Genomic DNA, 13,782 nt, shown 5'->3' with positions numbered 1-13,782 from the left:
GCCATGATGTGGCTTCACAACTTGGAAAGACCAGGAAAATGAGCCCTTATGATTACATTTAGCAGAAGACTTTTTTTATCCCAAAATTCTTTATACTGATCAAAAAAAGCAAATTTTTCACTGCTGCTGTTAGATCCTGAAGGTATCCTGTCAGTTTTTGAGTAATCTCTCTTCATTAGGGCTGAAATTAAACCTTCAGCTGAAAACATAGCACCAGGGCTAGGCGCCATTTACATCCTTAAAATAGGTCTTAAGTGGGACGTGGGTTGTGCATAGACTGCGTGATCCTCAGCACAGAGGTGATTTTCACCCTGGGAGCTAACAGCTAATAGCATCTGGCTGAGGCTTGCTCCGAAACACAGAGGAATTGTTTCTCTTTTTGTGGGATAAAACCCTAAACCCCTTCCCCCAGATGCCTGCCAGGCTGCTTAATTTGAGGAGGAAAAGCAATGTAGAAGAAAATATTAAGACCTGAGATTTTCTCCTTCCATCCTTTCCCCACCATGATATCGGGGGAATAAGCCTCTAAAAGTACGTCTATCTAACAAGGCAGAGCATAGCTCTGGAAAACTTAATTCTCATCCAAGAAGCCCAGCTGATATTTTATTAATAGATGTAGTGAGGTTAACAGGAAGTACGGCTAAAATCACCTTGTACTGCACACACTGTGGCATTTAACGTCTTTCACGTTTTACCCGCTTTAATAATTCATCAGTTGAAATGTCTGTTGCTTCTGTGAACTGACACTTGTTTATGTTTTGTTCACAGCTGCGAGTCTTCAAATTGGCGAAGTCCTGGCCAACCTTAAATACGCTCATTAAAATCATTGGTAATTCAGTGGGTGCCCTCGGTAACCTCACTCTTGTGCTGGCAATCATCGTCTTTATTTTTGCTGTGGTAGGAATGCAGCTTTTTGGGAAAAGCTACATGGACAATGTGAAGAAGATAAGCACAACCGGCAATTTGCCACGCTGGCACATGAATGATTTCTTTCACTCATTCCTCATCATCTTCCGAATTTTGTGTGGGGAGTGGATTGAGACCATGTGGGACTGCATGGAAGTAGCTGGGCAGCCATTGTGCCTTCTCGTCTTCTTGTTGGTCATGGTGATAGGAAATCTGGTGGTGAGTTCGCAAGATGTTCTTTTCTTCCTTTCCTGGTGTGTGTGTGCAAATGTACCATTTTTTTATCAAGAAATGGCATATCTCACATTGATCCATGTCTTTAATTCAATGAACCAAGTTGTCACCCAGAGAAATTCATTCATATCCCAAATACAAAATTGCAAGCATTGTGTTACTAATTAGCAATGAAGGCTTACTGATTTTTGCAGAACAGATAATGTTTTACTAGAAGAAAGACACATGGGCTGTTTATAATTATTTCTTAAGCTGTTCATGGAGCTGAAGGGATTCCATATCTCTTTTCTATACAGGAGTGAATATCACCTCAGCTATTGCTGTATTGGGAGATATTTTTATTTCCCTTCGTTTTTGGTCCAGAGCCTTAAAGTTAGCACAGTGTCTTTGAGTGGAGTTTCAAATGTCTTTAGCCTGCATGTTCTAGGAAGCTGCAGGTTGTGTTTACAGTAATGTCACTTGCTCGCTTGCTTTTTTAATAGACTATCCCATAAGCATGGCTTACATAAGCTCTGAACCTATTAAGACTGAATTGTATTTCCCTGTTGACATCTTATGGAGCGCTTTGCTGGCTTGCAGTCATTGTGGAAATGTTTCGCGTGTTCAGCTTACAGAGCATCTTTGACATTGGGCTCTAATGGGCTTACTGTTTATGTAGTGAGTTGTTTAATAGTAGATGCTGCTCTAAAAAATGTTGGGTTTTGCTACCGATTGCTTTTAGTGGTTGTTTTGCTTTTAAGTACCCAATGTTTTGGTTTTCAGCTGCTGGACTAGAAAGGTTCTTGAAGGAGCTTGTAGAAAAACAGAGCAGATATTGGTTTGTTTAAGTTATTTTCTATTTTAACATTTAGTTTTGCATTGAATATGTTGATTGCAAGATAAAATGATGTTTTATAGAGTTTTATATAAAAGTCAAAAGATTAAATTATAATTACTCAGAAAGTGGCAGATTACTTATGGTTTTTTTTCCCTAACTTTCCATTTCTATAGATCTTTCTTGGAACTAAATGTGATTAGAGGAGTTGAGGCAAATTATTACTTTCTGTATATCTTTTGGGAGAATTTAGTCTGAAACCCAGAAAGTTAATCTCCCCCTGCCGTTAAGCAATGGATTCTGTGTATGATGGTGAAACCTGAAAATAATATGTGTTAAATTCTGGGGAAAATGTTAACATTTGAAATATTCATGGATTATTGAAAGATGTGCATTTGCAACACCTGATACCCTTAGATACTAACATGCACTAGTGTGCATAAGTTCTGTTAAATATAAAATCTGATTCAGCAGAGATTGCACTAACATTATCTGCATATATTTAACCTTCAGTGCTCAAGAAAGACTGTCCTAGATGTAAAACCAGATATTGAAAAACTCTGTCAGCATGAGTATGCTGAAGTTACTGGTCAACTGAAAGCAAAAATGCTAGCTTTATCCTTTTCATCCAACAGTTCTGTAAGCATGCGGCAATGACTGGTAATTAGGAATTATTATTGTCTGTAGATCACTCCAAAAAAATAAAAAGGAAAAAAAATAAAATTATTCATAAGTGTGAAAAAAACAACAGATTCTGAATCATGAGACTCATCCAGTGTCAACTGCGTTACACAGAGATTTCATTATGTTGAGTAGCAGGTAGAGAGAAGGTCATCTTATTCCTCTGGCATCAGCAAAATTCTTACTTTCTTCAGTGAGAGTGGATTGAATTCACAAACTTAAATATTTGCTGAACATTATCAGACCCAAAAATTCTAGTAGCCGAAAAACACCACAAGCCCTTTAAAATAAGAAGACCAGTGCTAAGTCTTTTACCTGTAACTCCATTGTGATCTGTGCCAGCAGTTTCTCTTTTAACTTGCTGAGACCCTTTTTCCTTCTCTGAGTTTCAAGAGTCAGTTCTGCTAAGAAAAATATTATCCTGAGGTTGTATGCATTTGGACTGTGAATGATTTCTTAGTCTCTGAAGGCATGGGGGAATCCTACAGCGTTTTTCCCGGTGTAGCAGATGTGCACACCCATCTAGATTAAATAATTTTATCTACCAATCACTTCTGCCGGTACTTATGATAGTGTCTGTGGTCACTTTCCCAACTACAAGGCTAAGCATTACAGATCAGACTTGCTCTTTAACTACTGTAAAGTAAAGGCTGCAAAGTGGTGTTGGAAGAGTTACAACCACAGCAATTCTGCGGTATGCTCTGTGATTCTGTTTGCAGATCTTACTGCGTCTCACTAACAGAAATTCAAAGGAATGGTGGAAGAAAAGCCAGGAAAGTTAGTAAGTGCCCTGGGCAACTTCATGTTATAGAGCAGTCCAGCTGGTGAAAGGACTTACAGTAAATCTTAACTCTTTGGTTTGTATTTATATATCTTGAAAATATCTTGGACGAGTGCAGTGCCACATGAAACTATGTTTACTGCTGGTCAGCTGATACTTGAGCAATTTCCAAAGGAGTAAAATTTACAACATAGTTGGAAAACTATGTGCTGTGTGACTGCCTTTTGCACAATAAGACTGTGTTACTATTGTCAGATGGCATTTTTACAGTCATCGAAGTTGTTTTGGAAGGTAAAGCTAAACCGGACAGATAATAAAATGGTTTCTCCCTCATTTGTAAGAAAGAGCTTCTGAAATTGCTAACTGAATAATTATGTTTACTGGTAAGTTTTATAAAGGGCTTAATGTATTTCCTGTGTATGTTTATGTTACTGAGGTTAATAAGGAAAATCACTGAGACAGGAATTATTAAGAAGATGTAGGGGAATTTAGGTAATGAGGCAGTCCGTGTTGCCCCCTACTCTGGCGGGTCAGCCGATGTGAGAGTCGCGTGTGACATCAGCCACTTCTCAGGGGACAATTGTGTGTAATGGGTGCTAACTACGTGCATGAATAAAACTGACACTTCAATCACAGGTGGAACAACCTTCCAACCTCATTGTGTGTACATGATGTACACTGGCCAAGACAGCCTTTTATTCTTCTGCCGATCTCATGAATGAAACCTGTTTTCTACCAGACTCTCCTGAAATGCCACCAAGTGAAGGGCAGCTCGATGCAGGGCAGGAATACACTCTTTCTTGTTCATGCTCTGATTCAGCTGTGTATGACACAGACAGCACCCAAAAAGCATCAGTTGGTGTTAACCCAAGCTAACAGCCGCAATGCATTAACTCCCTCTCAGGGCTGCGTTTCTGCACTGCTGTTGTCCCACCTCTGCCTGATTTACGTACATCCCCTAATACTTCCACAGCACATCCACCACCGTTCCCCAATCCACCACAAGCTGGTAATTCACTGCTACATTTCCATGGTGGATTTTCTCTTCCTGGAGTCACAAACATGCCAAGATGTAATCAGGGAAGTATATCTATAATGAATGTCTGTACTTAGGGAAGTGACATCTTCAGAGTATTCCTAAAAGGTGAAATATAAGGCTGGAAATGCTCTTCTAGGATCAGTCCTAGGTTTTGGGGTTGAGTTTTTTTTTTTGTCTACTGTCAATGGAAATGCCATTCACTCAGGAAAATATTAATAACATTTTCTGAGAACACAAAGGTAGAGAGAACCACCAATTTCTAGGGTATCAGGCTATCCTGTAGGAAGAATTGCATAACCATTATCATTCAATTAATGTGTGATGCATGGAATTATGAAAGTGTAAGGTCATACACTCAGCCACATTTAAGAATTTATCTTATGACCAAGTAGCTTACCAACAGAAAATGTTTGAGAGGATGATAAAAGTATAGGTAACAGTCACTGTGGACATCTACATCTGAGATAATTGCATGGAGATGCCTTTGTAGTCAGGTCTGGTTAATGGAGTCTGTGAATTCATAAAATATCTTTTCATAAAAGATTCTAAATTCATAAAAGACATCTAAAATACATCACATTAAATAGCCCCTAAAAATACCTATTTCTGTCCCTGAAGTCTTGGGAGGCAAACTCGGCTGTAGATATCCTCATGTACATACCACTCTGGCCGACTAAGCCAGTGGGATGTACCGATGTACCTATGTACCACTGTACCAATAAACTGCACCCATTAAAAGGGTAAATGAGATTCTAATACATATCAGGAAAGGTAATTACAGAGGACAAAGGAGGATACGAATGCCATTGCACAGCAAGCTGCAATATTGGATATGCAATACACCCCATTAATGACTGATGCTCAAGAAAGATTAAGTACTACTACGAAAAGCACAGTATGGGAATACGAAGTTGATAAGGGGGATGAAGAGCTAAGCACAGGAGGAGAACAATTTCCATTACAGAGTGTTGCTTGTCCCAAAACAAAGGAGTATAAATCACTGTAGGTACCTTTAGGCTGGGTTTGGAAAGGAGGCTTCTGGCTATCAGCACAGTGAGGTTGTTTAGGAGGACTTTCCAGCAAGACTGACTAGCCCCAAACCAGCAGTGTGTGAAATGGAGCTTGATTAGTTTGTGAAGGAAACAACCCATGTTAGCAGAGGGCTTGACTTGGTGACCTAAGAGGACCTTCCAGTCCTGTCTTCCTACGGTAATTCGAGTGCCTAGCAGCAGAGCTGCTCAGTATGATTTGGATGAGATTTGAAGTGGCCTGCTTTGGTTAAACTCAGTGGAAACTTTTCTCTGAAAAAATCAGATACACCTGGAATCTATCCTTTTATTTTACTTCCACGTCTCAGGAAACCCTAATGGATATTTTTTCTGTTTTGACACGACCCATGACTGTGACACACAGAAATCTGGAAATGTCACATTCTTGGAAAAAAGAGGTTTGTCCATCCCTGCATGCCTTTCCTACAAGTCAGTGTAGGACAGTTCCTTGAAAAGATGTTCTGGGAAAGTGCTGCAAAACCTCCATCAGGTTAAAATCTGTGGATTCTCAAACTGGTCAGATGCCAAGAAAACCTCTTTAAAAGCCAAAGTCTGTTGATAAAATGGCATATTACCAGAGCTGTTCTGACAGAGAGATATCTCTGCAGCAGGACAAGAAAGAAGGAAATCAAGTTACAGGGAATGTGAGCAATGCATAACTTCTTAGTATTTCCATGTCAACATGTTCTTCCACAAGAGTCTCCCCCCCTGCCACTAGAAGGTTGTCCTGAGCACCACCAATGCAACCTGGATGGGAATAAATGTCCTAGAAGAAGGAGAAGGTTGAGAGGGATGAAGGGCTGTATAGCATGGATACTGGCCTGACAGATGTGCAAGAGAGAGATTTGGAATCAGAAGGATTGTTTGGTTGGGGAGGAGAATTGACTACAGGTATATGTGAAGCTTAGTCTGTGAGAAGAAATTCACAGCCTTTTCCTGTCCTGAATCATTTTCCTAAGTGACAAACCTGAAGTAACATAAGGAGTCATTGGGTCCCATGTGGCTATCTAATACTTACTATCTAGGGCTGTAATCCCAGTTAGGCAAAATCACTTTCTATGTGTGCCTGCAAATTTGTGTCTATCCAGATCAATTGTTTTCTTTCCTGACTATATTTTTAACATTAAGAACAAAGTAAAGGCATGTGATAAACATTTAATTCTGATTAGCTTTGTTTGGTTTGGTTTGGTTTTTTTGCTTTGTTTGCTAATGTTGCCTTTAGTTTGGTATTTGCAGTCAAGAAAGAAGAACAAAAAGCTCACAAAAAAGGTAGCTGTGATGTATAGTGTATAAACGTGTAAGACAGGGCTGCTATTTGGGTTGTATGGTCTTCAGCATGGGGGCTTTGTTTCTTTATAGAACCATTTCCTAGAGTTCATTACTGAGTGTTACTACATGAACACCACAATCTCTAATCGAGGAACATAAGAGGGAGTGTATGTGACCACCTGTGTAGGAGAACTGGTAGCCCACCCTGTGGGAATCCATCAGCTGCCCGACAGTACAGGAGTTTCACAAGCAAGGAACTATCTCAGATGGAAGTTTGTGGTCAGTGCAGGGTATGAAGAAGTATTATAATATGGAGTGAGATTATCTTTTGCATTTGTCCTCAGTGCCAGAAAATATTCCTAGGCATATTTTATTTATTAGTGTAGAAGTAGCCATGAAGTCCTGTCTCAACCAATACTGATCTCCATCACCGCAAATTTCTCAGCAGATCACATTCGGGCTTGAAAGACGTTTATAGTAATGTGTCAGATTTTCTCTTTGTTTAAATTAAATGGATATTGAGAGCTATCACTGTCCCTTGTGGTAAAGTCACGAGTAATAGCAAAGTAGCTAGGCATCTAACAGGCCTAGGTAAAAGTGGATTACAATTTTATATTTCAAGAGTTCAGACAGCCAAAGCATATTATGATGATCAAAGAAGGTCTTCAGATAAGACTTGTATTTCTACTTGACATGATGGGACTGTCACTGAGGGAAGTTACATCAAGACCCTGATGCTTTTAAAAGACATAAAGCGTTATACCAGGGGAGTTCAAGACCATGACACTTTTTACAGGGTGATTAAGAGTTGCTTTACCCCAAAGAAAGGAGGCCTCATTCATTAAGGTTTCTTGTGCCGATAAGCAAATGAAAACAGAACACTGATGACATATGATAGCACTTTTCCAGCTATCTCCTTGTTTTCTTTTAAAATTGGGTACAAATCTAGAAATGCCAACCCCCATTTTCATGGGTTTTACTGTCTATCCCTAGACAAATGTAAAACTCAAAAGTTGCAGCAAGACTTGCTTCCCTGAGTCAAGTAATTATTTTTGCATTTAATGACAAACATGCTGTTATTCATGCGGGCCACTGAAAACATCCACTCTGTGAATAAACGTTAATGTCCTTGGAGGGAAATGTAGTATTTGTATTGCATCTGATGATTAATATAAATGAACTAGAATTTTAAAATATTGTGTGCCTTCTAATTGTGAGTACTAGATTACACCTGCTTGCTGGAAATTAAAGCAACTTTGAGGAGAAGGTGTTACAAACCCGTTACCACATTTTAGGTTTTAGTTTTTTAATTTTCAAACCACAGTAGAGGTGTGCATCGTCAAGGTTTATATATTGTACTTCTACCACCAAGCAGATACTCTCCTTGGGGTCCACCTGTTCCACTTCTTGCACAATGGAAGGAAGAGGGGCTAAGATGCAGCTATCTAAAGCTGGGAAAGAACAGTGTTTTGCAAGGAAGTGGGCATCCACAGGAGATTCAAAGAAAAGGTTCTCCCAAGTCTTGCATGAGCACTGCCTTCCCTCCGTTCTCTCTGCACCCCTATGTTCGTGTCCTGGCTGGTTGTTCACCTTATCTGATCTTTCAGCAGCTCCCAACATTCTGGAAATGTGCGTTTGTGTTTTGGGTACATCAGCTGAGAAGGCCACTAGACAAACAGGCGAGAATAGGCATGTCAGTAACAGTCATCATCAGAACACACAAAATCTGCAAAGCGGCGAGCGGAGTGCGTGTGGGGCATTGTGGAGGAGGAGGACTCATCAGAAGGCTGCAGGAGCCATAATGAGAGCTGGGAGAACACTGGAGATGGGGGCTAGAGAGTTAGAGAGTCCAGAAGAAGCCAGGGAGCCCAAGGGATCATTAGCAAGACGTGGAAGTGTCATTTGAGTCTGTCTCATCAACTTGGACACTTATATAAGGGAGGCGAATTTTCTTTCTTGAGTCATGTGCAGCTTTGCAGAAGAGCAGCTCAGAATACATGAATAAGCACATTTGGGGACACAAGCAAAATAGAGTCAAAACAACTGTCAGCATGTTAACATCCTTTTTGCTTCTACTGATGTCTGCCTATGGCTGACAGCAGGTACATTTAGTGTGATACTGGAGAATTCAAACCTCAGAGGAAAGCAGCTAAACCCCAGCACATTTCCCAGCTTCTCCCTTTGTATTTTTCATGCCAGCTACCTTCATAGTCCATGTGTCTCAAAGCAATTTTTGCTATTTGTATTTCCCATTATCCATCCTTGGCTTGAGCAGTGTCTGGGAAGCAGAGCAGTCAGGTATCTGATGCTTTTGAGCGAATATCTGGCTATATCTACTTAAGTATTAATCATCCCCAAGAGTAATGAAAGGTCCATCAGAAACAGCTAGCATCATGTGATGAATCAAAAAGATAAATCCTGACACCAACCATCAATCAATCAGTTGTCTCTGATGACTCCTACCAGAGATAGAAAACTTGCATCCTTTTATGTGCTGCTTTAAAGACAAACCTTTTGCCTTAGACTCCAGGCTTTAAAAATTGTGTGATTTATTAGTGCCCACATAAATAACTATCATTTATTTAATTGAGTACGTATATCCTACCTTCATGTGTAACACTAGATGCTGATGCTGGGGAAATTAATGTCAGGATATTTATGATGGACCACCAAAGACTGCTGGGTTTCAAAAATGCCATTGTATGGTAGACTAAATAGAGTCCATTCAAAGCTGGGAGGCATAGGGCCGCTCTACCCAAGACATGTGAGGGAAATGCACTTGAGAACAGATGGAAGGAGAAACTACTTTCAAAATGTACTCCTAAAAAGTAACCTGCTTCCTTCTGTCATTCCAGATTTATGAGTTTCTGTATCCTGCCACAGACTCAGTTGTTTCTTCTGAAGAGTTGAATCTTGGCACTTGGTGACTAGATCTGAGCACGTATCTTGTATTACCGGACAAGTGTGTTCACTTCCTGGTTTCAGGGTACTATATAGTGTCCATGGTGAATATATGCTAAAATCTGCCATTTTTTTCCCTGCAACATCCATCCACAGAAAGGTAGATCTTTTTAACTAGAAATAGCCAAAATCCTAATAAATGTTGGTGTACAAAAATGGAGCGAGCTTTTGCTCCTGATACAGCTCAAAGGAGGAGGAAAACAAAAACTGTCTAAGACCCTTTTTTCATCTGTGAAATAAAGAATTCCCAAAAGCAATAATCCAAACCAGATTAGTTGGTGGGCTATGACAGATTTTGGCATTTGATGCAGATTTGCATGGGTAGAATTATAAGTATTACTTCTTGATCTATAAATGAGTCACTGGGATGTATCAGAGAGGAATAAAATCTGGTAATGATGCTAGTGCTCTTCCATAGGTATGTATATAAGGGAATATGAAACTATGTCCCATTAACTTTTGTAGGTGTGAGATGACTTAGAAATATGGAAGAAGAAAAATGCTGATACATTTGTTCAATTAACTTGCCCCTTGGAAACCATCCTTGTGCCTTTTGTCCTAATTGTGTTTCCAAGTCAGAGATATTTCTCTAAAAATATTGCTTAAGGATTGAATCTATTATATGAACTGCTGACAAGATGAAATATTTTTAATAGGATCCACCATATATATATGTACATATATATATGTATTATTTGTGAAGATGATACTAGTGGATTGTTTATTGAGAGTTGGTTGTAGTCCGGGGATTGAAGAGGAGCTGAGTTTCCAAAATAAAAACTGCAGACCTGTTCATATAGCAGGCGTCAGTAGGGTAAAATACTGCCCATTTTTTGTACTGCATCTGTCCTTGGTAAATAGTGCAAGTAGGGTTTTGTCAGTGGTTAAGTTCTTGCTAATAGCTGGGTAGTTATTACAAATCTAGGAGACACTGAGTCAAATCTAATTGGACAAGAGTGTGCAAAGGTAGGTACAACTAAATGTGTCTCTTTTTATCAGTGTCACTGTGCGAGTTGTCTGGATGTCATTGAAAGGGTAATAACAACAGAAGTCTTCCTAGCATGTGTTGAAGGAAGGGCAAGGTTTTAATGTTAGAATAGACCAGGTGATACAAATTTTATACATTATTTATTACTCCTAAACATTTTATAGTTTTGTTTAAAAAAAAATCTGCTGAAAATATTATTTTTCCCCACCAAAACTAAGCAGTGAGCAGTTCATTCTAACAGTTGCCTCTAGAAATAGCTTGTTAAAAGAGATATGTGAAACAATCAGCTAGTTATGACAGCCTTAACCTTCTTAGGAAGTGTATGATATTTAAAAGAGACTGGAATTTATCTTTTCCATATTCATATCTGCACTTCTCCACCTAGCATGTACGTGGCAACATGGTCTGTGGCTTCCCAAGGAAATATGCTGAAGAATACATTTGGAAACTAAATGTAGTACACGGGATTAGATACCAATTTGCTGCCTTTTTGGGTCTTACTGAACAGTAAAAAGTTCCTGCAGTCAAACAGGTCCTGCCTTTGGTCTCCTGCTATCATCCCACATTTCCTCCTATTCCCAAAAGTCAGCTTGGCTGGCTCTTTCTCTGTTAAACTCCTCTAAATCCAATAAAATCACTGTCCCACATTTGCTGAGGAGAATCTCCAACAGGTACGGATCTAGTCCATTGATTTTGTACTGCTGCAAACAGTACCAAGGAAAGGAGAATAAGACCTGTTGTTTTTTCATCCCTCTTAAGATTTTTATACCTTTGCTGCTATTTAAGTCTCTTTTGTTCTATTTCCCTGTCTCTAGATTTCATCTATTATCTTTTCTTCTTCCATTTTGTTTGGGTCATCCCTAGCCAGACTCTTGTTTATATGAGTTCTCATTCAAAATGACCCAAATCTGCCCTTCCTTTATTTTTCTTCTACCTAAAATGTATTTTCTTTCTTTTTAGTCAGCTCTAGCCTTGATTATAGCATTTCCCTCTTTGACATTGCCACATATCTCTGCTGTAGTCTTCCTAGTCTCATGCTTTGAGCAAGTCTCCTCCTCTTGCAACATTGCTTTGGTTTTCTGCCTTTCATGACATCTTCTGCGAACTCCATCTCATTGTGTATCTTGACTTCACACTTCCCAATGCACAAGCAAATTCCAAGTCTCTGTCTGGAAGTAATTTGAAATTCTTGTAATTATTTCAATGCAAAAGTGGGTGGTTTTTTTGACCAAGCCAATTTTTGTACAGAAGCTCTGCCTTCCGTAGGTCATAGTCATATCTTCTCACAAAAAGAGTACATGCTAACTGATCTTAGGGTTTGGATTGAAGTATACGTGATATTTTCCATGCTGAATTTTCATGGAGGTGAAAAGAGGCCCTTACATTTGTCTTTGAGGATGGACTTTTTTCAAGCAGCTCTACTCTCAGTTCATTCCCCTTCCTCTCTATTTGCTGCCTCCTCCCCAACACCAGTTCCCTTCTCTTTCTGGCCCCCCTCACGTATACTCATTTGTTGCAACCGCACAACTAAGAGCACTCTTATGCTCCTTGTGCTACAAACTCCTTTGTATGGGTGTTTCTTCCAGGAGGACTTCCATGTCCCTTCTCCTGTCCTGTAATTCTTGTCTCCCACATTTAGATGTCATGCCATCCCATTTATGGGAGGTTCAACAAGTGCAAAATGCCTGCTGATGTCTCTCTGCTTGAAAACACAGGCAGGTGTCTGCATCTATAAACTTGCTAGGGCATGAATTCAAACATTATGAGTGTCCCTCCTCTGTCTTGGTTAACACATTCTCTGGCCACCCCATCCCAGCTGGCACCTGGGCATTCAGGGGCTGGAGACAGCAATCCTGCCTGGGAGATTGGGCAGGGAGGGGAGGTCAGTTGGTTACCCTCAGGGATGGAGAACAGGCCTTGGCTGGTCTTTGTTTACTACTGCAGATGCAATTTTTAGATCAAAAAAAGGACTAGCTGCCTAGCTGTTGGTTCCTTTCTTGTCTCCAGCAGACTGACAGTGAGCATAAAGTCATAAAAATGCTCTTAGGGACACCTTACACAACTTTCTGCTTTGCTTCTCCAATTTTATGTCCATCTTGCATTAAAGAAGATTTTGAGCAACCCCAGTTGCTGGTATTTCAGTCAGGCACACAGAATACAATTGATAAATAAAATATTTCTTAAATTTCCACATCAGCAAAATACCTTTGTATTTCCTGATGTAAGAACGTAGTCAAAGATGAGGTCATCATACCTGGAAAGAAGAGTTTGCTTTGATCATACAGTTAAGCACAGACTTGATTTGAAGGATGCTGGTAGCCAGTCCTCCACGAAGTGCTTTTCTTATGTTTTTAGTAATGCTTTTCTGCAAAACACAGCTCGGAGCCAACTTTATCTTGTAGACATACACTGCAGGAAGAAAGAACATCCACCTCATTCCCTTCCTTGCAAAAGAACAAGGATATCTCCCTGGGGCTTTAGGAAGCACTAAGAAACCTGCAGAAGTAGTCACAGCTAAGCCAGAGACCAAAGGGGACAGGCTACTGGCTGGGGGCAACATAAGAGCCAGGAACAGATGACGACAGGGAAAATGGGTCACTTTTTAGGACAGCAGTGAGGTGTATGTGTCAGTACCTCCTGCCTTGGAAATACAGTGGCTCTGATTTTGGAGATGTGACTGGCACCACTGCTAGTAAACCTTCCTGTGCTATTTCGTTAATGAAAGATAGGGTTTTGTCCCGCTTTCGAGTCATCGGTCTGCTGCAACAGAGGTATGTGAAAACTGCAAACCCAGCCGTGTGCTGTAAAGGCAGGAGATTTCATACTGTGCAAAATTACTAGTAGAAATCTCTTTTGTAGCTTTCCTGAAAGAAGCCCTCCTGGCTGGCAGACAGCTCTGTCACTCTATTCTGCCCTCCCAAAAATCTGCACTTGCAAAATGCAAAAGATCAGAACCTCCTTACACCTCCCAGTTTCACACAATAGGTATCCTTTTCACATTTCACTTAATAGGAAAGTGTGATTCCATGATAGAACATGAATTATAATATCAAACCTGGG

The 13,782-nt window shown here is 40.0% G+C and overlaps 1 protein-coding gene across 1 annotated transcript in view; it reads left to right on the top strand.

Moving 5' to 3' along the window:
* The window catches only part of LOC104168956 (sodium channel protein type 5 subunit alpha-like), a gene marked incomplete at its 5' end in the record, with an annotated part of 137,117 nt that overhangs the window by 42,359 nt on the left and 80,976 nt on the right, over positions 1-13,782 (top strand). Inside the window, one exon of the mRNA XM_009709740.1 lies at positions 769-1,125. Within this exon, the coding sequence (XP_009708042.1) occupies positions 769-1,125 (357 nt within the window). The remainder of the gene's footprint in view (positions 1-768; positions 1,126-13,782) is intronic.

This window comes from Cariama cristata, unplaced genomic scaffold, assembly GCF_000690535.1.
Source record: "Cariama cristata isolate BGI_N322 unplaced genomic scaffold, ASM69053v1 scaffold591, whole genome shotgun sequence".
Classification (NCBI taxonomy): Eukaryota; Metazoa; Chordata; class Aves; order Cariamiformes; family Cariamidae; genus Cariama; species Cariama cristata.
Note: the sequence above shows the minus strand (reverse complement) of the source record. Positions and strands in the feature narration are given on the sequence as shown.